Here is a 26,188-nt window from a genome sequence, read left to right as displayed (position 1 = left end):
CACCTACATTACCCCTCTGTAAGCACCCAATGAAATCAAAGTCAATATACAATGGAGAAATGTCACTACCTTGGCCTGCAAGGGACGATTACATTAGTCAGTTTGTGAAATCAGCCTAGGAGTCCATCAGCAGGTTTAATGGATAAATAAGATGTGTAATGGAGAAGAGAGTGAAATAATTTAGCCTAAAGGACAAAATTATGTGATTTGTGGAGAAATGGTTGGAAATGAAGCTGCCATGTTAAGTGAAGTAAACCAGACACAGCATGGCAAGTAGTCACATGGAAATGAGAAGAAAATGGTGATTGTGATTATAAAAAAAACAAGAGATAAAAATAGAGCTGAGCGAGGCTGAGGTGAGCGAGGCTGAGGGCACTATGCCAAGGCCGAGGGTGGTAAGAATGTGCTGTGCACAGGTAGGAAGATGTCCCAATCAACCATAGAATTCTGTAAAATTAACATATGCTAATATGTGCTATTAAAATAATTGTCTCTGTACTTCAGAAGCAGCAGAGATAAACTGTTTAATCAGAACACATCTTATAGCAGAAAAATAAAATATCTAAGAATAAAACTAGCCAACTACAGCATATAGACCCATTTAGAAGACGTGATTATTTTTGTAAGTGTGTTTGGGGGTATGGAGAGCTCAGTAACCTGAAATTTGTTTTCTTCCTTTTGCTTAAAACTATGTCGAATCATTCTATTACAGTGTTACTTAATATGTAAATTCTACTGCTTTACATGAAGTATGACTAAAAATACACAGAGGAATAAATATTTCATAAAAGAATCTTACAACTAATTATCCACACAGTTCCACATGCGAGGAAAACATTCAAATCTACTTGCCAAAAGTAGCATTTAAGACTTTTGTCATGCCATTAATTTTAATTGACCCAAGCTGCATTTTTTTTTTGTAGAAGAAAAATTCATACATAGATTGTGACAAATTTATCCTGGGGGAGATTACAGGCCAATGAAAAAGAGAAAGAATAGGTCTTCACAGTGAAGGGTTGCACGGTCATAAGCTGAATGGAGAGGGCAACTGTAATTTTTATTTCCAAAGACATCAAAGGTGGCATCACTGGCCAAAAAGTAAACTTGATACAGAACAATCATCTCTCCTTGAGCAAGAGTGAGAGGATGCTATTTGTAAAAATTAGATAAATTTGCATTTCTTACCTGATTAGTAATGAGATGGGCATGTTCATTTTGTGATATCCTCTCCACCATAACAATTTGTCCTTTTCAATACGTACAATACACCTTCCAAATGTTTTAAATACATTTGCCGTCACAAACAAATTAGGAATCACTTCAACTTATTTTTAACCCATCTTTGCACAGAAAGAAAAGCAACTGAGAAAGAGAATAAAGAAAGGATAGCAAAATGAGATGGTAGGACAGAAGGCCAGGCAAGCAGACAGAAGGATGAAGATAAAAAGACTGGGAGAGAACAATGAACACGCATGCGCTTTGGCACCTTCTCATTCTGATACGTTAACATGTCCACTTCACTCCTCTAGTCTACCCTGATATGGAGCATACGGCGGCAGGTATCTTCATCCCAAGTGCCTTTGGAACACATGGGTGGGAGAGATGGTAAAGAAACAGATGCCTGGGATAATCTGAAGTGAGGATTTGTGAAAAAGGACAGAGGCCCAGCCAGGTTGTCACTGTGAAGGTAGCACTCTCATGCAGAGATACCTCATAAGCTAAGTACAGAGAAAAGGTTGGTAAACAGATAATCTGACTCTCTCAAGACTTCAAGGGCTACCACATGATCAGCCGACAATCAAGGATACAATGAGACCAGTAGTGCAATAACCTTGTGTCTATTGAAAGAGTTCCATGAGTTACTCTGGAATAAGAATCAACTTTCAAATGATGCTTAACATTGAGAAACACTTCCTTATGAAACACAAACGGAATATGGAAAATGGTGTAAACAACATCAAGGAAAAGTTCTGCTGATTGGTCCAAACCTTGGAGGCCCAGCATATAAAAGGTCCAGACTGCAAGAACTCATCATATTGCAGAAAACTCACCTGTTAACAGGAACCCCCAACCATCCTGATACCATGGCCAACTCTTGCTGCTCCCCTTGCTGCCAGCCTACCTGCTGCAGGACTACCTGCTGCAAACCAGCTTGTGTGACCAGCTGCTGCAGCCCACCATGCTGCCAGCCCAGCTGCTGTAAAACCACCTGCTGTAGGACCACCTACTATAAGCCAACCTGTGTGACCAGCTGCTGCCAGCCCAGCAGCTATGAAACCACCTGCTGTAGGACCACATGCTGTAAGCCAACTTGTGTGACCAGCTGCTGCCAGCCTAGCTGCTGTGAAACCACTTGCTGTAGGACTACCTGCTGTAAGCCAGCCCTGACCAGCTGCTATAACACATCCTGCTCCCAACCCAGCAGCTGTGAAACTACTTGCTGCAAACCAGCCTGTGTGACCAGCTGCTGCAGCCCACCCTGCTGTCAGCCCAGCTGCTGTGAAACCACCTGCTACAGGACCACCTGCTGTAAGCCAACTTGTGTGACCAGCTGCTGCCAGCCTAGCTGCTGTGAAACTACCTGCTGCAAACCAGCCTGTGTGGTCAGCTGTTGCAGCCCACCATGCTGCCAGCCAAGTTGCTGTAAAACCACCTGCTGTAGAACCACCTACTATAAGCCAACCTGTGTGACCAGCTGCTGCCAGCCCAGCAGCTGTGAAGCTACCTGCTGTAGGACCACCTGCTGTAAGCCAACCTGTGTGACCAGCTGCTGCCAGCCTAGCTGCTGTGAAACCACCTGCTGTAAGACCACCTGCTGTAAGCCAACTTGTGTGACCAGCTGCTGCCAGCCTAGCTGCTGTGAAACCACCTGCTGCAAACCAGCTTGTGTGACCAACTGTTGCAGCCCACCATGTTGCAGCCCACAATGCTGCCAGCCCAGCTGTTGTGAAACCACCTGCTGTAGGACCACCTGCTGTAAGCCAACCTGTGTGACCAGCTGCTGCCAGCCCAGCTGTTGTGAAACCACCTGCTGTAGGACCACCTGCTGTAAGCCAACCTGTGTGACCAGCTGCTGCCAGCCTAACTGCTGTGAAACTACCTGCTGCAAACCAGCCTGTGTGGTCAGCTGTTGCAGCCCACCATGCTGCCAGCCAAGTTGCTGTAAAACCACCTGCTGTAGGACCACCTACTATAAGCCAACCTGTGTGACCAGCTGCTGCCAGCCCAGCTGTTGTGAAACCACCTGCTGTAGGACCACCTGCTGTAAGCCAACCTGTGTGACCAGCTGCTGCCAGCCTAGTTGCTGTGAAACCACCTGCTGTGAACCAGCCTGTGTGACTACCTACTGCAGCCTACCCTGCTACCAGCCCAGCTACTGTGAAACCACCTGTTGCCAGCCTAGCTGCCCAATCTGCTGTGAAACCACCTGCTGATAAACCACCTGCTATAAACCAACTTATGTGACCAGCTGCTACCGCCAGCCCTGCTGCTGTGAGACCAGCTGCTGCAATCTTTGCTGCTGATCAACTTTCCAACACATATGCCACACAGCCATACTTCTGTCACACCAATCTTGCCATGTGGACATAGGCTCACATCTTAGTATGAAGTTATCACCACTTTGAAAACCTATGCATCACTTTGATGAGCTGCAAGACTGTCCACTCTCTCTCTTTTTCTCTCTATAATGTAGATCATGTGCTGGCTTCAGAGACAGATATGAAAGCTAGTCCTCAGCTTCATTTCTGAGCCCAGATCTTTATCTTTCCCTCTGAATAACTGAGAAAGACACTTTAATTAAAATTATCAAAAATGTATGAAAACAATAAATTCTGGATTAATTCATTCCATATTGTCTGTTGTTATTATAATTTAATAAATCACTTGAGAGTGGATTCAAAAGACTTTTTGTTGTACAATATAATATAGTCTCTGTGTGTGTCTCTATGTCTCTATGTCTCTATGTTTCTGTGTCTGTCTCCCCCATACACACACACACACACACACACACACACACACACATTGTTGCTATCATTCCTTCCCAGCAGGACACAAACTACATCTACTCCTCTTAGGGTCCCACCAACAAACAAAGCAGAATACCACCAAAGCAGACTCTGAGGAACCAATAAGGTTTTTGAGTTTCCTTACAGAGCATAGATGAGGGAGTGCCTTGTAGAAGTGTGGGTGTGCCTCCCTGAAAAGGCTTCATGAGAAAGCCTTTATCTAGCAGGAATATATGCTTTCTAATAGCTGCATAGGTGACTTCCCACCCCTAGTCTTTCCCTTCTTAGATACTCTAGTCCCTCCCAAAGCACACCTATAGTTTGAGCAGAGTGCCATAAAACAAGTGGTGAGAAACAGCTGGATATTCAGGTGATGGTCTCCTGATCCTCCTCCTATCCCCCTGTGACAGGCGTAAACAGTAAACAAGCCCAAATGGAATGATCTTTTACAAAGCACTCCAAGATGGTGGTTGTTTGGTTGTTTATGTCTGAGAACAGTCATGTACCACACACACACACACACACACACACACACACTCACACACACAGACACACACAGACATGCACTCACAGAGAGAGAGAGAGAGAGAGAGAGAGAGAGAGAGAGAGAGAGAGAGAGAGAGAGAGAGAGAGAGAGACTGGACTCAATGGCATCCATCAGATCTCTGGAACAGTTGGAAGTTAACAGCCAGTGGCTCCCAGCTCCTCATTTCCCTTCCCCCAAGCCATGGTAAGAACCACTCCGCTCTTTCCTTCTCTGATTCTGACTTTCAGAAACCTCATTTGTGTGGATTTACACAGCACTGTTTCCTGCCATGCTTTTTCCAACCATTTACAGTTGATTGGTGTCAGGATTGCTCGAATGTTTTATCCATTGCTAGTAGGTTTGGTGTGAGCATGGAAGTGCTACTATCTCAGCTCTTCCTGAATGTCCTGAGATGACCCATGAAAATGGGTTGCTACTTTCATGACCCAGAAAACCTTCTAAATCGTACAACTGACTGGTAATACAATGGAGATGGTCCCAGCACCAGTGGCCTAAACAAGTATTATTCTGCTATTTGGGCTTTAAAATGCAAAGACTAATAACGTTAAATTCAAGGATTGAGATGTACATTATCAGCTCACTAAATATATCCAGATGAACAATCTGCACAAGGAGAACCATGGTAGGGTTGACTTGACATCCTCCCTTATAAGCGCAAGGATTCCATGAGCCCCTCCCCCATCTGTGCTGGAGTTCTAGCTGGCTTGATCTTATGCAGGTCTTGGAGCATGGAAAATTTGTTTTCTTCAAGGATGAAGGTTCCTAAGGCTCTGGTACCAGTCCCACATGCAGGAAGCACTTAATGATTTCAGTGGGCATTAAATTTAAACAACAAACTAACTGAATCCATGATGTTTTTATTCCACTGGGGTTTATAAACAAAAGACATAAGTGGGTGATAATCATCTTGTAAAACGACAATAACAAATGCTCAAGAACTCCAACGCACTATCCAAACTCCTTTTTCTCTGTTTACTTTCACAACACTCTCATTCTTTGTTTGAATGGGCAGTTGATTTGCCAGTCATTTCTGCCTTCTCCTTAACTCTAGAAGAAAAAAAAAAAAAAAAAAAAAAAGCAAATTTTCCTTCAGAGCTTAATGGAAAGTTTTCTTGTCAGTCAACATCAAGGTTGGTATCAGTTACTCATAGTAAGACATGCATGAACATGTGAATAAATCCAAGGACTTTGACAGATGAGCGGAGGGAAAAAGTATCTCAGCACTATGCAGAGGAAGTCTATGAGAGTGTGGGGGAGGGTGAAAGAAAGGAAGAAAGGGAGAAAGGAAGGAGGTGTGTTTTCAATTTTTCCTATCTAATGTAACATTAGCAATATGTTTGTCGTATAGCCTTTATTATTTTAAAATGGGGCCCATCTATTCCTAATTTCTCCAGGGTTTTTATCATGAAAACCTGTTGAACTTTGTCAAATGCCTTTTCTGTACCTTTCCCATATGATCATGTGCTTTCCATCCTTACAAAAATAAAATATTTAAAAAAAAAAAGATTAGTCACATGATGAATTTTATTTATTGGTATACATGTTGAACCAACCTTACATTCCTTGGATGAAATCTACTTAGTCTTGGTTGTTATTGTTGTTGATGATATTGTTGTTTTTGAGATAGGCTATGTAGACCAGGCTGGCCTGGAACTCACATTGATTCACCTGCCTCTGCCTCTCAAGTATTGATCGGGATTAGCTACCACACCTGGCTAAATCTGTGTATTCTTGATATATGATTTTTTTTCAATATGTTCTAGAGTTTAGGTTGTAGAGGCAAGGGTTCAGAATATTGTGTTTATGTTCTTAGGAAAATAGGTCTATCATTTTATTTTTCTTTACCTCTTTGATATTGGTGTCAGGATAATACTGGCACTGTTCCTTCCTTTCTTTTTTTCATAGAAGAGTTTGAAAAGTATTAGTATTAGATCATCCTGAGGTTTTGATAGAATTCAGCAATGAATTCTACTTTTATTCCACTGTGGTCTGGTAGGATGCAAGGAATCAACTTTTTTTGTACTTGTTAAGGCTTGCTTTGTGCCCTATAAGTGATAAAAGCCAAGCTATGTTCTGAGCTTTTGTGAGAAAAACTTTAATTACTGTATCAGTCTCCTCATTTGTTATGGATCTATTCTGACTTTATTTTAGTTAGGTCATACATATTTAGAAATGTATCCATTTTATCTAGGTTTTCCAGCTTTGGGGAAAATAACATTTGCAGTATCTCCTAATGATCTGAATTTCACTTGAGATCTGTTGTAATTTCTCCATGTCTTCTCTAATTTTATTCTCTTGATATTTTCATTCTTTCTTTTTGATTAATTGGGCTAAAGTTTCTTGGTGCTGTTAAGCTTTTCAAAGAACCAACTCTTTGTTGGTTGACTCTGAATATTATTCTTTTAGTCTCTGTCTTATTCATTTCTACCCTACTTTGGTGGTGGTGGTGGTGGTGGTGGTGGTGGTGGTGGTGGTGGTGGTTTGGTTTGGTTTGGTTTGGTTTTTGGTTTTTTTTTTGTTTGTTTTTTGTTTTTTTTTTTTTTGTTTGTTTTGTTTTTTGCCATCTACTAAGTTTTGAATAGGTTGCCCTAGAGCGTTCAGGTACATCATTAGATTGTTTATTTGAGACTTCTCTGGAACTTTGTGTTTTGGAACATGTATAGTAAGCTTTCCTTTTATGAATGCCTTAACTGTTCCCCAGAGAAGCTGATATCCTACACATTGATTCTCATTTATGTCTTAAGAAATTTTAATTTCTTTCCTACTTCTTCGGTGACCAACTTTTTCAGTCAAAAGCATCCTGTTTACTCTCCGAGAATTTGTGTAGTTTCTGCATACTTTCTTGTTATGGATTTCTACTTTTGTTCCACTGTGGACTGGTAGAATGGAAGGAATTAATTCCTTGTTTGTACTTGTTAAGGTTTGCTTTGTGGTCTATGATGTGATGAATTTTGGAAAGATTCCATGTGCTGCTGAAAAGAATCCATGTTCCTTATGAGTTGGGTGGAATATTCTATATATGTCTGTTAAGTTGATATATGGCAGAATTTAAACCTGAAGTGTCTTTGCTGAAGTCTACTTTGGTAATCTATGTGATAACAGTAAAATACGAGTGTGGGCACTAAACTTTCCCAATAGCTATTGCATTGGAAACATTTCTTCAAAAACATGGAATGAGACAAGGGTTCCCACCATCTCCACTCCTGTTCTATATTGTGCTCAGTCTTAGTCAAAGCAACAAGACAAGAGACAATATAAAAGGGACAACAACATGAAAGGAGGAAGCAAAACTATGTCTATTCACAGGTTGCGTGATTCTATAATTAAAAGGCTTTACAGATTACCAAAAACTCTGATGTTTACTAGCAGTTTTAATTTGCAAGATACAAAACCAAACTACAAAATTTGATAGCCTACATAGCAATAATGAACCCACTGTGAAGGAAGTTACAAAAAACACTCTATTCACTATAGCTCCCCACACACAACGTTCTTATAAATAAACTTTCACATCATAAAAAGATGTGAAAGATCCATACAATGAAAAAGACTTCAAGACACTGAAGAACAAGATTAAAAAAGATATCAAATGATGCAGAAATCTCCCAGCAAGTTGATATTTTGAAAATGTCCATAATATTAAAAATTATTAATAGACTAAACCCCATTTCCATAAAAATTCTAGTCATAGTCTTCATAGAACCAAAAATAGTCAAAATATATTTTTATATGAAATACAAAAGACTACATGTATGTAAAGCAACCCTACATGGAAAAAAAATAGTACTAGAAGTACCAAAACACATGGCCTCAAATTATGCTACAGGGCAAAAGTGATACAAATCACTTGTATAGAAATAAAGATAGATGGGTAGACCAAGGGGGTAGTATAAAGGACTGACAAACACAGATATAAACCACCAAATGCCATCTCAGCAAGTGTACATGACACAGTTGGGACCCAGGAGTAGAGCTGGTACAAGCGCAGATGCCTGACTCATCTGGAGGTAGGTTTTTGAAGATGAATAGAAAAGGAGCTAGGCAATCAGCAAATTAATGTAAGCTTAGCATCCTCTCGTCCTTCTCCATAGCTACTTCCTAATCACAGTCCAAACAAAGGAAGAAAGCTATAGAAGCAACACTCTCCTTACCCTCTCTGCCTTGAGGAGCAAGCACATTGCCCCATGATATTCAGAGCTGTGATGAGGTTAATGGTGCATGTGACTCTTTCCTGTTATTTGAAAAAGCTCTTGGGAGTTACTCCCAAAAGCCAAACAATTAAATACATTTCAAAAGATTCCTATTATGGAACAGCTTCTTCCTTGATAAATAAACTTTGAATATGGAAAATAGTGTAAAGAACAAGGAAAACTGTCATTGGTCCAAACCTAGATGAGCTGACGTATAAAAGACACAACTGAAATGAAGTCAGAGTATTCTAGAAGACTCATCTGCAAACAGAATACCACCCTCCACACCTGTTGCTGCTGCCCCTTGCTATCAGCCTAGCTGCTGCAGGAACACCTGCTGCAGGAACACCTGCTGGAAACCAACCTGTGTGACCAGCTGCTGTGGCTCCAGCTGCTACCACCCCAGCTGCTGTGAATACAGCTGCTGTGGCCAAATTAACACAAACTGCAGCTTCCATCATCCCTGCTACCAGCCAGCTTGCTGTGAAACTAAATGCTACAAGACCACCTGCTGCAAGCCAACAGATGATGCCACCTGGTGCCAGGTGTGCTGCATCCCCAGCTGCTACAGCACATCCTGCTGCCAGCCCTGCTGTCAATTAGCTCCCTACAAAACCACTTGCTGTAGGACCATGTCTTGTCCCGAGCAAAATGTTGAGGCCCAGGCTGCCCCGCGTTTGGCGGCCTAAAATACTGAGGCCCTCTCCACTCTGCGCTTGGTGGCCACTGTATTCCGGCCCAAGCTGCCGCTCCGGTCCATGGATCAGGGTTCAGCAAGAGAGAGAGTGAGGACGGACTCGAAGAATGGAGACCAGACAGAGTGTGTTTTAATCCCGTTTATTCTTCAGTCTCTCTTCCTAGTCCAAGTCCCAAGTCTTGAGTTCCTAGTTCCTAGTTCCTAGTTCCTAGTTCTCAGTTGTACTCCTTTTGTTCTCAATCTGTTCTCTTCCAAGTGTCTAATGTCTACTCCTACTCCTAGTGTCTGAATCTCTGTTACTCCAAATTGTTCTCCAAGTTGTTCTCTCTAAAGTGTCTGATTCTCTCATCTCTCTTCTGTCTGCCTCTTGCCTTTATATGTCTCACTTCTAAGCCATGCCTTTTGGTCACACCTTTAATCATGCCCTTAGGTCTTGTCTCTAAATCTGATCTCTAAGTCACACTCTTAAGTCACACCCCTTTAATCTCACACACCTTTAATCTCACACATCCAAGGAAAGTCCTGGGTATCTAAAGCAAGGTGTTATCAGAGTGTGCTCAGCTGTTGTAGGTTATTGTAATACAAGTCTCATGTCAGGGTATATGGCTCAAGATGGCTGCAAAGCTGATAGCCACTTTCTGTTAAAAGTCGGCTCCCAACAGGACCACCTACCTATTTTAAACCAGTTCGTATGACCAGCTACTGCAGAGAGCCCCACTGCTAGTTTAGCTACTGTGTCCAGCTGCTGCCAGCCCTGATGAGGATAATCAATTCCCCAAGGGACAAATGTCTGCACAACTTACATAAGCACACTTACTTGAGCTAACAGTCAGTAGGCTAACACCAAAAATTCATTTAATTATCAAGTTTTTAATTTCAACATTAATTTCCTTAAGTGAAGCCAGAGTTCTTGCTTTCACTCACTTCCTGCTGTTGCAGATCCCATGCCACCTCATGAAGAAGTCTTGCTTCAGTCTCAATTCTCTGCCAAGGTTTTTACCCTGTCTTCTAAATAACTTAGGAGAGCATGTTCACCAAAAAATGCCTTAAATTCATGCACCTTTATAATCACGCTTCATTCTACAGTGTACTCCATTGTCTGACGCTATTTTCTTCCTCCTGATCACACATAAAACGTTAAGCAGCCTTCACAAATTCTTCATAATTATGCACTGTATTCCATCCCATATTGTCTGTCTTTATTATCCTGGGGTAAAGTCATTTGATAGAAGATCTACATGTGCAGTCAATTCTCACATGTACAATATGTTGTCACTGTAACACATTAGAAGTTACAATGTTACAAGGCAGATCTCTTAAGCTACCGGTCTTGCGTACCTGATTACCAACTCACCGTCACAAACTCTTTCAGTGAAGCCAATGTCACCCTGACACCAAAGCCATGCAAAGACATGACAAAAGAAAACTACAGGCCAATATCCCTGATGAACACGGACTCAAAAATTCTCAATAAAATATTTGCATATGGTATCAAAAGAGCTCATTTGCCATGACCAAGTTAGTTTTATCTGTGAGATTCAGGGATGATTCAACACACAAAAGTTGCTAAGTGGAAGAAAGCACATAAATGGACTTAGAAACACAAACCACAAGATAATTTCAATAGATGGAGGAGTAACCTTGGGCAAAATCCATTACACCTTCGTAATAAAAGCCCTAGAGAAAATAAGACTGGAGAGAACATACCTCAACATAAAGATTTGTACAGTCATTATGGAAATTAGTGTAAATTTTTTTAAAAAATTAAAGTAAGCAATTCCATGCAACTCACACTTACCCTGCTAGGCATGAACCCAAAGGACTCCATACCCTACGACAGACAGAGTTTTGTCTTTGTCTTTAAGATTGCTTGAGAAACATCCATAGACTTTCCACTAGCTACTATCTCCTTTTCCAATCCCACTACTGTATAAGGATTCTCATTTCTTCACATCTTCAGTCAACATCTTTGTCTCTAGTTTTTCTCTGATAATAGATGGATATAGTGTGTCAATGTTGTAATTACTGAATACTATCCCAATGATACATTACCAGTCTGGGCAGACTGTGCAATATGACTAGTAAACTAGACAGCAGAGGGAAGATGTCCTTCTCCTATCTTGTGCTCAGCTCTCCTGACGTCACCTTTTCTCAAATTGACTATGCTTCTAACTCTGTCACTACAAGTTTCTTTTGTCAAAACTAATCTAAATTCTCTTGGTTGGTTGATTGGTTGATTGGTTGGTTGGTTGGTTGGTTGGTTGGTTGGTTGGTTGGTTGGTTTGTGGTTTGGTCCTAAGGTACCGTGGTGCACAGTTCTTATGCTGATATTTCTATTTGTTATCAAAACAACACCCCTCAACCTCAGAGAAAGAATTATTTCTGTTAACTAGAATTCTGTTTCAGATACCATACCTTCTTATCCAGCCATGACAACACAGAGGAGCTTGGCTGTCCTGGGAAAAGCAAGAGGTAGAAATGCACCAGGTAAAACAGGTTTCATCCCCAGAGGACACCTCGCTGACCTGCTATTCACCCCCAGACTCATTACCATCTCCCTGTCATACATTACCCTAGTAAAATCCCTGCCCAACCATATAATGCAGATGCAAACCAGCTCCTGAAGATTAAAGGACAGGACTCTCATCTCTAAGATGGACTCTACCTCTCCACAAAAACCTTGATGAATAATCTCCCCACTCATATTCAGTATCTTCCCCTTTGTTCCTTTATCTTCAAATCCATCGTTGCGGTGGCAGCCTGATTGGCCAGTCATTTCTCCAAAATCCTTGGCTCCATAGAATCTGGATTTTGCTCTTGCTCCCATGATACCTAAAAGGGGAAGTGAACCAGTTTGTGATAAAATATAAAAGGAAGTAAACAAACAAACAAATCGGCAACATTTTTATTTGATCCTTGTATATAACACTTTAGAGATCCTTGTATAACTCTTTAGAATGTGTTAGGACATTGTCACACAAATAGAGCTATATTATTTTAGTCACTCAGAGGTTCTCCCACAAGTTTTAAAAACCAAATATAAGTCTCAGAATAATAAATTTTAAGCAAATAAAAGTACCGAAATTATATATATTTTTTCCAAAAGTGTCAGGGGCTCTCATGTTTTCTGTAAATTTTTATCAGGTAACAATCCCACATACCTAATATGTTCTTTCTTCATTTAATAAGCACAATCTTTCCTGAGCTTGCCTCAGAAAGTTTGGTTGGCACATATAGTGAAAACAAATACCTCTTCCAATAATTCTGTGATAGCTAGAGTCACTTCTTCACTCTTATTCTCTGGAATAATACAGTATTGCATGAACAACTATTATCAATTTCATGAAATTTGTTGATACTTTATCTTCTTTATTCCAAATATATAAGGCAGCTCAGTAACTTAGCCACATGTTCCTTTCTGGGATTCCCCCACAGCATCAGCACAGAAAGAAACCCATGAAACATGTTAGGGCTCCCACCAAGGAAATACCACTGCTCCCCACGCAGCCTCAGAATCACTGAAGTGTTTTCTACAGCCATGAGAAGTCTTGATGAAATTAAAAATGGGGAGGGGTTGGAGGAATGGCTCCATAGTTAAGAGCACTGGCTACTCTTCTTGAGGACCTGGGTTTTATTCCTAGCTTCTACACAGCAGCTCACAACTATCTATAACTCCAGTTCCCAGAGATCCAGCATCTTCTTCTGGCCTCCTAGGCTCTGGGTATACAAGTAATGCACAGACATGCATACACTTGAAGCATCCATACACATGAAATAAAGTCAAATAATTTTTAAGAAAATAAACATAGAGAGACAAAGCAAAGCCATATTATGTTCCGAGAAAGGAGGGAAGATGGATAAACTCAGAACCAAGATGAGCTAGAGGAAATATGGTAAAAAAAAAAACAGGAAGAATGGAAAATTATATTTAGGAATTCATCTGTATAGTCAGTATGTATCCCAAATAAGGCATACATGAGTCAAATCCTGTACAACATACACAAACCATAACCAAACTGAGTTGGCTTCAGTCAGGCAGTATCAGTCTAACACTTGAAAATGCCTCAACGTTTTAGCCATGTTTACAAAAAAAAAAAAAAAAGATGCAATAATCAAATATTTCAAATTTTAAACAAAAATCATGTTGTAAAATACCAATACATTTGGAACTGATGGTTTGGGATAGGGGCAGACAGAGATAAGAATCTAGTTTCCCAGTACCATTGTTAAAGATGCTATCTTTGCTCAAATGTGCATTCTTGGCATTTTAAAAAAAAACTCATGTATTAAAAAAAAAGGTATGAATTTGATGAAGAGTGGGGAGGGGTATACTGGAAGGTTTAGAATGAGGAAAAGAGAGGGAAAATGTAATTAAAATACAATCTGAAAATCAACAAAAAAAAATACTCATGAGCTCAAAAAAACTATGTTTTAAAAAATCATGTTTCTAGAAATGTTAGGATCTCAGGCTTGTATGTGGGTCCCTAATTTGCTAATTACTACATCTCTTTTTATGCCTCTACCAAGATGTTTTATTACTATATGTCTGTGGTGTAACTTGAAGTCAGGGATGTTGATACTTTCAGCAGTGTTTTTTATTGTTCAAGGTGCAGAGATGGCTCAGTGGTTAAAATCATTGGCTGCTCTTCCAAAAGACCCAAGTTCAATTCCCAGCACCCACATGGTAGCTCACAACTACCTATAAATCCAGTTCCAAGGGATCTGACACCCTCACACATACATGTAAGCAAAATACTAATGCACATAAAAATAAATATTTTTTAAAAAAAGATTGTTTTGGCTATCCAGGGTCTTTTATATTTTGATATGAACTTTAAGATGATTTTTTTCAATTTGCATGATGAATTGTGGTGAAATTATCATGAAAATTGCCCTGGATCTTGGACTGTTTTTGGTATGGCAGTCATTTTCTCAATATTAATCCATGATTGTGGGAGTCTTTTCCAGCCCCATCATATCTAATTTCTTTCTTTCATGTTTTATAGTTTTCATTGCACAGGTTTCTCTTTTACTAGCTTTGGAGGGTAGAAACAATAGTTGTGAAATAATGCCTGTTGGACATGATGACATCATTGCATCATGTACTCACAGCAGTTGTGATTGTCTATCCAAGACCTGCATGAGATCAAAGCAGTCATAATTCCAGCATATGAGGAGATGTAGTCATGAAGCCCTGTCCCTAGCTGATGGTCTTTAACAGTCGAAGGCTGCTTGGGTAGCGAATATACAGGTTCTTAAGAGATTTCTAAGGGAAATAACGCATACTCCAGTGGATAGCCTTAAAGTTGGTGATAGACATCATGCTGTTAGATGCCCACTAACTTTGCTACAGATAACACTGATGACGTGTGGGTCCTGCTGATGCCAGTTGCCTAAGATGTTTTCCAGGGACCATTGATACCAACCATTGATATTTCAGTTGGGACTGTGGACATTTCCAATAGACATCTTCATTTCCATCAGCATGCGAACAGTACTGATTGGACTCAGTGGTCCAAAATAAATACATGAAGTTGGAAGGGAGACACAGCGGAGGAGTCTGGAAGAAGTTGGAAAGGGAATGAGGGTCTATCAGAACATATAATATACATACATGAAATTCTGAAAGGTTGAAGCTTTCTTAAATCAATATATTTCCCAGATATAATATGGGGAATGAGGAGAAGAGCACTACTGTTATCTTTGTAAGTCAACACCACACATCACAGAGCATGCCTGTCGCTCAAAGGAGGAGCTTTGCAAAAGAGAAAGGGTTAACTCACAAGACAGTCAAACAAAGAGATAGGAAGAATCCCTCAAATCTGCCTTCTCTGGGATATAGTCCAGGGATATTGATGTGATAAAGACCATAGCGAACTGTGGCACCAGCATAATGGGTGGATGCACAATAAACCGATCCACAGTTTGAAAATGCACAATCAAACATCATAGCTTGTCCAGGACACAGGTGAAGAAAATAGCACACCAGGGTAGTTTCCCACCCTCTGATCTCAAAGAAGTCACCCACTGGAAATGCCCACAGTCTCAGTTGAAGTATCAATGACTTCAACCCCATTGAGTTAGGTAAATTTATCCCTGGCAAACACCTTAGGCAACTGCTATCATCAAGACCCACATGTCATCGGGGTTATCTGTAGCAAAGCTGGTGGGCACCTAACAACATGGCTTAGCACGACCTCTAACGCCGATGGCCTCTAGGATTAAAGTCAGCTAAAAGAGAGTCATTGAAGGCCAAAAAAGATCAAACTGATTGTCAATGCTTCACGCCAACACTGATCTTGAATCCTTTGGGGGGATGTGATCTCGGAGTTAATTTCAACTTCTTATTCTAGCCTTAGCAGTATGGGTGTGTTCACTTCATGCTGTTCTCTCAAATTAGAAATTAATTGTTATGTTTATTTCAAATAATTGAGAGAACTGAAAAAAACCTGCCAATGTCTCCGATAAGTAAGGTGTCATAGCAACACCTCTTAATTCCTCCCTTGAATAAAAAAATAAATGATAGAATGGTAAGGCAGGACAGAATAAATCACAGATAGGAAGAACGCTGACCTAAGATCACTAGCCCTACTTCCACACAGGTTAAGACTGTATTTGTCTGGACCCTGGTTTGTTCAGGTTGGCAGCAGTTATATGACCAAAAGTCCTCTGTGTTCATCCTAGTTTGATCTAAGACCTGGGAAATTAGAATAAAACCATCACTGTATCATTAACACCTCCTCCCTCCAGGGTATCCTGCTGCTTCAACCCCCCTGCTCTGACTGGCTAGGCTCAACTATGGAAGGCATTGTGCTTGACATCTTCTTCCCAATTTGCCTTTTGTTTTTCTTGACAGCATCTCATATAGCCCAAGCTGGTCTCAAACTCCCTGTGTATCTGAGGATGGCCTTGGTCTTCCATCTCTAACGCTCAAGTACTAAGATGATGGCCATGTGCCACCATGCCTGGTTATGCAGTGTTAGGAATTGAAATCTGGGCTTCATACACCCTAAGCAAGCATCCTTCCAACTAAGCCACATCACCAGTCCCTCACTGCAAACTGCCTTGATGCGTCTGGAACACCCAGGTAGAGGAGCTGGCACAGAGACAAATGCCCAGCATAGCCTATGGAGTCGGGCTTCTGTGAGTGAACAATGAGCTAGTCATTCAGGTCATTGCTGAGCATTGCCAAGCCTCTCTCCCGAGTCTCTTCCTAATCTAAGTAGAGCCAGAAGAATAAGACTTTAAAGGGACAACTACCCTGAGTCTCCTAGGGTTCCAAGAGTGATCATACCATCAAGTAATGACCAAAGCAAGATACTGCTGGTGACATATTCAGCTTCCTCTAGCCTGCAAATTTTTTTTTAATAAGTTCTTCTCAATTAAGATCCTTACTTTGGAAAACTTCATAGCATTGAGAGAGCAATGCTTTCTTTGACAACATCAAAATGAATACGAAATATTACAGTAACAAGGAAAGACCTGCTGGTCAGTCCAAACTAATAAGACCTGGTATACAAAAGGCCTGCATAGAAAAATATCATTGTATTCTGGAAAACTGACCATTGAACAGGAGCCCAACCCTGTTAGGAGCTGCGGTGAGCGTGACAGCATTCGCCATTACAAGATGGCGCGGGCATCCGGTGCTCCCACAAGTAAACAACTAAACTGCGCAGGTACTAGAGGCAAAAGCGCGCCAAGCCACTGCCCATCCCAGGGTGTAATATGGGGTGATGAGTGAACAGCCAATCAGAAGTGAACACGCCACTCTAGGGTGCATATAAGCGGTGCCTTTTCCGAGCTTGGTGTCTTCCACTTCTGCTGATACAAGAATAAAGCCTTACTGTAGTAACTACCCGAACACTGCCTCACGTGTCTCTTTCGAGGGTGAAGGGGACTCGAGAAGGGGCTCGGAACACAACCCTCCACATCTAATACCATAACCCATTCCTACTGTTCATCTTGCTGACAGCCTAGCTATTGCAGAACGACCTGCTGAAGATCAAGCTGGGTGACCAGCTGCTGCCAGTCCTGCTGCCAGCCCGGCTGCTGTGGGTATACCTGCTGCCAACCATACTGCACTCCCAGTTGCTTCATACTCTGCTACCAGACCAAATGGGGCCAACCAACTTGCTGTGAAGCCCCCCGACCCCCGCAGGACCATCTTCTGCAGCATACCCTGTCACCATCTCTGCTGCTGTGGATCTAGCTGCTGCCAGCCATGATGATGGTGGTGATGGTGATAGTGATGATGATGATGATGATGGTGGTGGTGGTGGTGGTGGTGGTGGTGGTGGTGGTGGTGATGATGGTGATGGTGGTGGTAGTGGTGGTGATGATGGTGATGGTGATGGTGATGGTGGTGGTGGGGGTGATAGTGATGGTGGTGGTGAAGGTGAGAGTGATGGTAGTGGTGGTGATGGTGATAATGATCCTCCTGGCAACTTACTTGTCACACTGACACAATTCACTTTTTACTCTTCTGGTGACCACCAGGCTAGCACAGATAGTGTTCGCCATCTCCTCTTTTTTAAAGAGCTTCTGAGCCATTCCGGGGCAATGCAGAGATCTCACTATTTCCTTAGGGCTTATGGATGCATATTTTGTAACCACATGTCCTTCACTTGGTCATATTCTAAAACCTAGGCATTTAAGGAAACAGTTCTTTATGACAGTTGCATAGTTTTATGCAACTAACCCATCGCATTTAAGATCTCTGTTTCTTCTACAGTGCACTCTATTCTAGAATTTTGCAAACTTAAAAGGCTGAGCGATGACTTCAGGTTTACACGGCTGACAGAGCTAAGGCTTCAAACGCAAATCCAAGACGGCTCATTTCCAAGATGAATTCATTTTTCTGTCTTGTCTTCTTCTTTTCATGATTGCTTTGCATTGTCTTCCCTGCTCTGGGCAAGCCTCCATTTCCTTCCCAGTAAAACCTTGATGTCATCCAGCCTGTAACTGTGGTATCAATGTTTTTCTGACATTTAATTTCCAGGACTTGCATGTACAGAGATTTTAATCCAGCAGTTTGGCTACTCTGACTGTAATACAGACAGGCCATTAGCACATACCTTTAATCCCAAACAATGAAGGTAAAGTTAGTTTATAGAAGGAAGTACACATGTTTGAAAGCAATGTCTAATCGAGTAGCAGACAAAGTGACAAATCTGAGAAAGATTTGACAGAATAGGATATGCTCAACTCTCAGAACAGAGAGAAAAGAGAGGCTACTTAAGAGATGGAAGAAAGGAGAGAGGAGGCAGTTTTACCTGGACAATTGTACAGAGACAGGTTGCAAAGAGAGAACAGGCTAGATATAGATAAAGACAGAATGAGCCAAAGAATGAGAAGGAGCTGATTGCCAAAGTTAGTATGAGACCAAGCAGAGCAATTCAGGAGAGGCCAAAGAGAAGCCAGATTGAATCAGTCACCTTGGAGAGGAATTTGAACCAGAACAGCTGAGTTGAACCAGCCAACCAGAGTTCAGAAAGAACTAGAAAGAAGTGAGCTTATTCAGCAGCAAGTCTCAGAGGCTAAACACATTCTAGGCCTAGATTAGATTGTACAGAGGCTAGAAGCTTCCAGAAGTAAGCCTAGGTTAGCAGACAAAGGCAGTAAGCTTCTGAGATGACAATTACTACAGATGAATAGAAGTTACTTTTACAAGTTAGGCTTGCTCATCAGCAATAATAATCATATCTTGTCCATATTAGGTATATCTAAGAATGTAATGTAACTGTGTGGTGCCTAATTTTGATTGTCAACTTGACATGCCCTGGAAGAGGAAATCTCAATGGAGGAATTGCCTGCGTTGGCTAGGAGTGTGGGGAAGTCTATGGGCATTTTTCTTCATTGTTAATTTAAGTTGGAAAGCCCAATCCACCATGGGCAGTGCCATTCATGGACAGGTGGACCTTACCTGTATTAGAGAGGTAGCTGACCATGAACCCAGGAGTAAGCCAGGAAGCATCATTTCTCCATAGTTTCTGCTTCAAGCTCCTGCCTTAAGTCCATGCCTTGGCTTTTCTGAAAAATAGACCATTTTCCCAAGTTGCTTGCCTGTGGTGTTTATCACCACATCAGGAAGTAAACTAGAGCATACTATCAAAAACTAGATTAAGAAACAGACTGTAGGCTTGCTAGAGCACATTTCTGATTTGGGGTTCTCCAAACCCTGGATCAGCTTGGCTTTCCTGAACAGAGCTCTATGAGGATAATTCTGTGATCTACCTGGTCTCTGGATGTTTAGAGGCGAAACTGAAGGTAAAGAAATAAGACTGGGATTTGAGAAGGAGAAGAAATTAAACACTCCTAGAAGTGTTAGTGGCTGTAACAGGTATGAATGTGGTCCCCCAAAGACAGAGCCAGGTCTTCTGAATAATTATGAATATAAGCAATATTCTCAGATGTGTGCTAGGTGAACAACTGATACTGGCTCTGAATTGGAATGAACAGTTTATGCCCAGAACTAGCTTGTGGTTAGTTAGATTTCAGATGGCACACAGGACAGAGGGATTCTGGGAAGGGACCACCAAGTTATCTTGTTTTCTAGATGCTTACTCCCCTGGTTCATGATGAGAAAGATGAGCTGGGAAACCAGAATCTATTGATTATCTACAGGTATGAACCTAGATCTTTCCTCCTCCTATCTAATTCATAATCCCACATCATTTCATCTTGTCGGTTTTACACATGTGGCAACAGAGACAAAGTGAGATGAAATAGCTTATTCAGGGTTCCACAGCTAAGCCAAACTGTTGGCACTATGCTCACTGGGAGCCCTACACAGCTTGCTCATACTTGTCCAGAGAAGGAACATGGGTTGGTGAAGCTACATAGACTGTGAAATAACCAATTATTGTAAATTACCTGATCTGTCCACGCAGTTTGACCTTATATTCCTAATTGAGAATTTGATATGGAGAACGAAAGCAAAGATTCTGCCTGCATGTTAAGATGCTTCTTTATTTCAATAGGATTTATGGAGCACTTACTATATAAGTACTGTGCCAGATACCAGGATTAAAGACAGGAACAAGACCATCAAGACGTCCACCATCATTGTCTTGAAGAATAGAAGCAAGAAATGTACATATCAGGAGTGAGAATCACAGACTTGCATCACAATTACGTAGTGTCGGAGTTACTCATTCTGTTGCTGAGATGAAATACTCCAACAAAAGCGGCTTAAAGGAAAGAAGATTTATTCTGGTTCACAGTTCCACAAAGAAATGGCCTGTCGTGGCAGTAAAGTTATGGTGACAGGAGCAGGAGGCTAGCTAGTCACATTGGATTTACACTCAGGCAGGAGAGAGTCAACAGGAAGCAGGGCCAGGCTATAGAGACTCAAGCCCCACCCCTTCCCCCATGATACCCTCTAGGACCCACCTGCTAAGTCTGCACAGCCTTCTCAAACAGCGCCACCCACTGGGGACTGAGTGCTCAAACACATGAACCCTTTGGGGGACAGTTCATATCTAAACCACCCACATCAAAGATAGTAATATCTAGCAGGATTATGCCATGCCAGCCAAACAAGGCAGAAAAGAAGAAAAGTAAAACTGGTTTTCACTGAACACACGAATCAATGTGTAGGTGGGACAAAGTGTGGACACTGAGAGACCAGTTTCAGAGACTTCTGAAATAAGTGCATATAAAACCAGTGGAAGCTGTAGGGACAAATTAAATTCTCAAATAAACGGAAAAGGAATGATGAGAATCGTCATGTCTCTGGTTCACGACCCAGCCTTTCCTGCCCCCTTCCACAGTGAGAAACATGCAGGTGAACCTAGGAAGAAAGATGCATATATGAACTCTCTTTGTATAGGCATATTATACAATCTTCCTGGCAAGAGACCAAAGAAAAAAAATTAATGGCGTGCTAAAAATGTACATCACAAAGCTGGCACATAGCCAGGCGTGATGGTACATATCTGTAATTCCAGCACTTGGGAGGCAATGGCAGGACCACCGTAAACCCAAGGCCAGCTGGACTACATAGCAAGTTCCTAGCACAGCTGGATCTACAGGCTGAGACATTGTCTCAAACCCCCCCCCCCCAAATAAATGAATGGGTACATATGTAAGAGAGGGATAATAATAGATAATAAAATAATCTAGATATTTCCTGGAGACCTCACCCAGTACGCCTAAAATGCAAAGTTCTTAGGCATCCAGGAAAACCACTCTGCACTTTATTTTAAGAGTGGTAGGGTCCCACTAAATGTTAACGATAACAAACTTGCCACCAGAGAACCTCTAAAATTTTGTATTAGCAAGGAAGAAAAGTATTTGCTTGGCAGAAACTGTATCCCACATCAAAAGAAAATAGCCACTGTGTTTAGAGAAAAATATATCTGACCTCTTGGCAAAGAGCCTCAGGTAGAGAACGGAGATGACAAAGGCAGAGACATGGTCAGAAGTGCCATTCTGATTATCCAGGAATGTTTGCTACCAAGGAGGGAACATTTGGAGGGCTCGGAATGGGAATAAACTAATAGATGGAGAAACTCTGCAGAAGACCTTCCCGGGGAGACACCCACCAGACCATCCCTTTTCATGAAAACTGTGAGTTTTCAGCCAGGAGACAAACACTGGATCTGGCAATTGCCTGTCGAGAAGATTCACAAGGATTCTTTTCATGCCTGGAATTCCTCAAGATCTCTAAGCATTCTGTCTTGGCCTGTCATTACTAGATTGGTTCCCTGCCAACCAGATCATCCTCTGAAGTCCATAGCATTCAAACAGCTCTTTAAGGAGAATAGATGTGTGGCTATGAACTACAGTGTTCCCTTTAAAGAATGCTACCTTCAAAGGACATTTGGGGCAGAACCCATGGTTCTGATAAACTTAGAAGGATCTGGCCTTTAGCCTTGCAAACTCACAGAGTCATTTTTTGTTTATATACCAAAGGTGAAGCCACCGCTTGGAGCCGACACACGCCAAGGAAGCCTATAAAACCAGGGTATCTGTTTATTAACTTATGGTAGCGTTAGCTTACAGAAACTTCTCATCCACCGCGTGACCAAGAGTCAACACTGGAAGTGAAAAGAACAGAATGTTGGGGGCATTTTATATGCTCATTACCTAATGTCTCCCCACTGGAACATGAGAATTCACAGTCCCAAGACTAATCCCCACCAGCACGCCTCCATGGGCTGTCCATTGGCTGGACACTGGCAGTCTTGTCTGAACTCTTGAGTGCCCATGCTTCATCAATAGGTTTCATATTTTTATATACTTAGTCAAGATCTCTGTCAATTCTTCAGATTTTCAAGCAGTCTTTTCTTAAATTGACTCTACATAGTTTGGGTTTGATCTTTTATAAGGGAAATTCCAAGTCAGGAATAGCATCTAACTGTGGTTCCTAACTCGAGGTGACATTTCACTAGCACCACTGTGCCATGAATACCCGTAGTGGAATTTATTTTGGTATAGCTCATGCTATCTCTCCATAGCATTTTTAAGTGTATTTCAAATTTGGAGTTTATTAGTCTTTCTCTTACCTTCTAAGGTCTTCAAAAATGAGAATTCTCAGTGAGGTAGAACTATTATCACAATAATAATGTAGAATTGTCATCATGAAGTTTGTCAGGAAATGTCATCCTCTGTGTGTGTGTGTTTGTGTGTGTGTGTGTGTGTGTGTGTGTGGTATGTGTGTGTCTGTGTGTGAGCGTAAGTGTATGTGTGTGTTTATGTGTATGTGTGGTCTGTGTATATATGTGAGTGTATCCATGTGTGTATATATGTGTATGTGTGTGTATGTGTCTCTGTCCACCAGATTATAATCTAGTATCACCAGCTTCTTATAATTCACACACATCATATAACTTCCCTCTTCAATATAGCATGTTTGGAGACTAAACCATGATTCGTATTCTCATCATTTAAATCAAATATGAAAGCTCATCTCTGGGTTAGCTTCTCTTTAATCTTATTTGTTTATTCTTTGAGAATTCCACACATAGAAGCACCAAGTTAAGTAGAATAAAAATAGACTTATTCTACCTGTACGATGTTGTTGCAAGCACTGGCAAACCTTATAGGGAACATGGTGGCTTGAACGTAGGTCTTTTTGCCTGTATATTTTTAATCTCTCCTGTGCCTTGGTATCCACTCTTCTGAACCTGAGGTTGCCTTCTCTCATCTGAACTGCCCCTGGCAGTTCTTTGCCCTTTGGCTTCTATCAGGCCTGTGCATCAAATGCACAGTTTTCAATCAGCCCCACCTTTCCTCCTCAGCCACTATATATACCATCAACAATGTATAGAAAGACTAAAAAAAGGGACTCAAAAATGTGCCCATGTCCAGAGAGTGGGCCGCAGACAGCAGGCCTTACTCTACTTCAAAACTGCCACAGAAGCCATGCCCTTAAGTCTCCAGTCTGATGGGGAAAGACTATGTTCTAAAGACTAACCGGCTTAGAGACACCAAGAATCTCTGAGTCCATATCACGGTAAACTCTGCATGCTTATGTCCAGAGCAGTCAGGCTGGAAGTGCCAAGATTGGTCTTTGAAAATCCTTAGAAAACCAGAGATGCGTGGTGTGTTTAAGACAGGCAAAAACTACACCAGGTGTTCAAGCTCCTGCAGGCTATACCTCTAAGCTTGATCTTCTCTCGAAAAAAGAAAAAGAAAAAAAAATTCTAGAATGGCTTATTCAAAGGACTCCTTGTGATTGTTTTGGAAAAGACAAAACATACCACCAATTAGACCAAGTCAGTTCAAACCATTCATTGTTTTGTTTCTGCTAGATTATATCGATAGGTGTAGCTCGGTGGAAATGATCCTGGATTCTGCAGGATGGTTGAAAGACCTATCCTAATGCCTTAGAAAAACAATGTGGAGGTGTGGATCGAATCCAGAGGCAATTTGCCCAGGCCTGTTTCATTGTTAGTAGGGTCTTACTTCATTCAATACTAATGAGGATTGAAGCCCAAATTCAAGCTGAGATCCTGGCTAGGAAATGTGTCATTAGGTTAGGTAGCCTAAGTCCAGAGGTCCAGGACTGCCCAGTATAGGATTTCAGAGCATTAGAGGTTCTGATTGGATTTTCACTCAGATCTTAGGTTAAAGGCACCCAGCTACCTGTATTTCCATCCTACAAAAATACCAAGATACTACATGTTTGTTATTATGAACAACTACTTTTTGAAATCATTTCTTTTGCAGCATATATCTTTAATAAAATCAAATAGATCCATGTTTAAAAGTACACAGTTCATGTGAGAGTTTGTATGTGTGTGTGTGTGTGTGTGTGCATGGGTTTATGTGTATAGAGGTGCATGTGCACATGTGTGTGCTCATAAAGACCAGAGGTCAACGTCAAGAATCATTTCTCAGGAGCCATTGACCTTGGTTGTTGAAACAAGGTCCCTTACTGGGGCCTACAGCTCACCAGCCAGCTCACACCACAAAGTCTCCTGCATCTGCTTCTCCAGCGCTAGGATTCCAAGCGCCCATCACCATACCGACCTAGCCTTTTATGTGAGTCCTGAAGATCAAGGGCAGGCTTGCATACTCTCAAGGCAAACCCTTCTCCACCTGGGCCAACTCCCCATCCCCCAAATGCATAGCTCTATAAAGCAATGTGAGACGAAAATGAATAAGTGACACAAGTTGACGTGGCACCTATGGATCTTGAAGTTTGTAAGCCCTGCACTAGACTTTATGTAAATATGTCATGGGTAGTACAGACTGTCCCCAGATTTGGATAAACAATAGTGGCAAGAACTATGCACAATGAAGTCTCGGGAGAGGTTGGATCTGAAGAAAGAAATGAGCTAAGGTGAGAGAATAAGGAGACATCACTGCCACAAAAAACATTGTATTTCATTTACATTTCTGTAAAGATCCAAAGCAGGTGTTAAAAAAAGAAAAGGAAGGAAAGGAAGAGAGGAGAGGGAAAGGAAGAGGAAGGGAAGAATGAGGAAAAAAGGGAGGAAGGAGGGAGGAAGAGGGAGAGAAGGAGGAAAAACTGGAGAACTGTCTACTGTGGATATTGGCACTGGCATACTCTTCTTATGTTTTGAAGATTGTTTCTTTATTCCAGACATAAGTGTAAATATGGATTTGCTTATGAACATGTTCAGGCTGAACACTGCTTATAACAGGAGGTTCAGATGTTTTACCGACAAGTTCTAGCAAACCTACAAGAAGCAAATAAATGCTACATTATCTGACCTGATGCCAAGCATGATTTTAAAAAAAAACAACAAGCATTGTGTTTGGAGCCTATGGTTAGCATGCTGGTGGAGGAGCAGTAAGTTGAGAGACCCATAACTGAGACAATGAAAAGAATAAAACAATCAGATCTGGTAGCCCAGTTCAAAGGCTAATTCTAGTTACTTGGACAGATTGAGGCAGAAAGGTCTTAGGTTCAAGACCTGTCTGGGGTCCAGAATAAGTAAGGTCAAGGCAACCTTTGAAGGCAAAATTTTTAGAGTGAAAGTAGAGCTGAGACTATAGTGCAGGGTTGAGCGCTTGCCTGACGTGCAAAAACTGTAGCTTCAGTCCCCAGCACTGCAAAATCTAATTAATTTATTTCATTTGAGATTCCAGTTACAAATAATGGATAATTGTGACAGACACATCAGCCAACAGCAGAATTGAAAACTGATTCATGAAATCACACAAATACCTATGGTAAGCTGATTTTTGACAGGAGGTCTAAGATCACCCAACGGAGGGAGAGAATAGTCTTTTCTACAAATAAGGCTAGAATAACTAGACGGCCATATCTCAA

The 26,188-nt window shown here is 41.4% G+C and overlaps 1 protein-coding gene across 1 annotated transcript; it reads left to right on the top strand.

Moving 5' to 3' along the window:
- Positions 1-2,084: 2,084 nt before the first annotated feature.
- On the top strand, positions 2,085-3,434 carry Krtap9-1 (keratin associated protein 9-1). The gene has a single exon (XM_034504486.1). It carries the CDS (start codon positions 2,085-2,087, stop codon positions 3,432-3,434), a length of 1,350 nt encoding a protein of 449 aa, XP_034360377.1.
- The last annotated feature ends 22,754 nt before the right edge of the window (positions 3,435-26,188 follow it).

This window comes from Arvicanthis niloticus, chromosome 6, assembly GCF_011762505.2.
Source record: "Arvicanthis niloticus isolate mArvNil1 chromosome 6, mArvNil1.pat.X, whole genome shotgun sequence".
In the NCBI taxonomy this organism is placed as follows: Eukaryota; Metazoa; Chordata; class Mammalia; order Rodentia; family Muridae; genus Arvicanthis; species Arvicanthis niloticus.
Note: the sequence above shows the minus strand (reverse complement) of the source record. Positions and strands in the feature narration are given on the sequence as shown.

What these genes read in the sequence shown, in the direction of transcription:
- Krtap9-1 (XM_034504486.1), top strand. Translation starts at nt 2,085, where the DNA reads ATGGCCAACTCTTGCTGCTCCCCTTGCTGCCAGCCTACCTGCTGCAGG.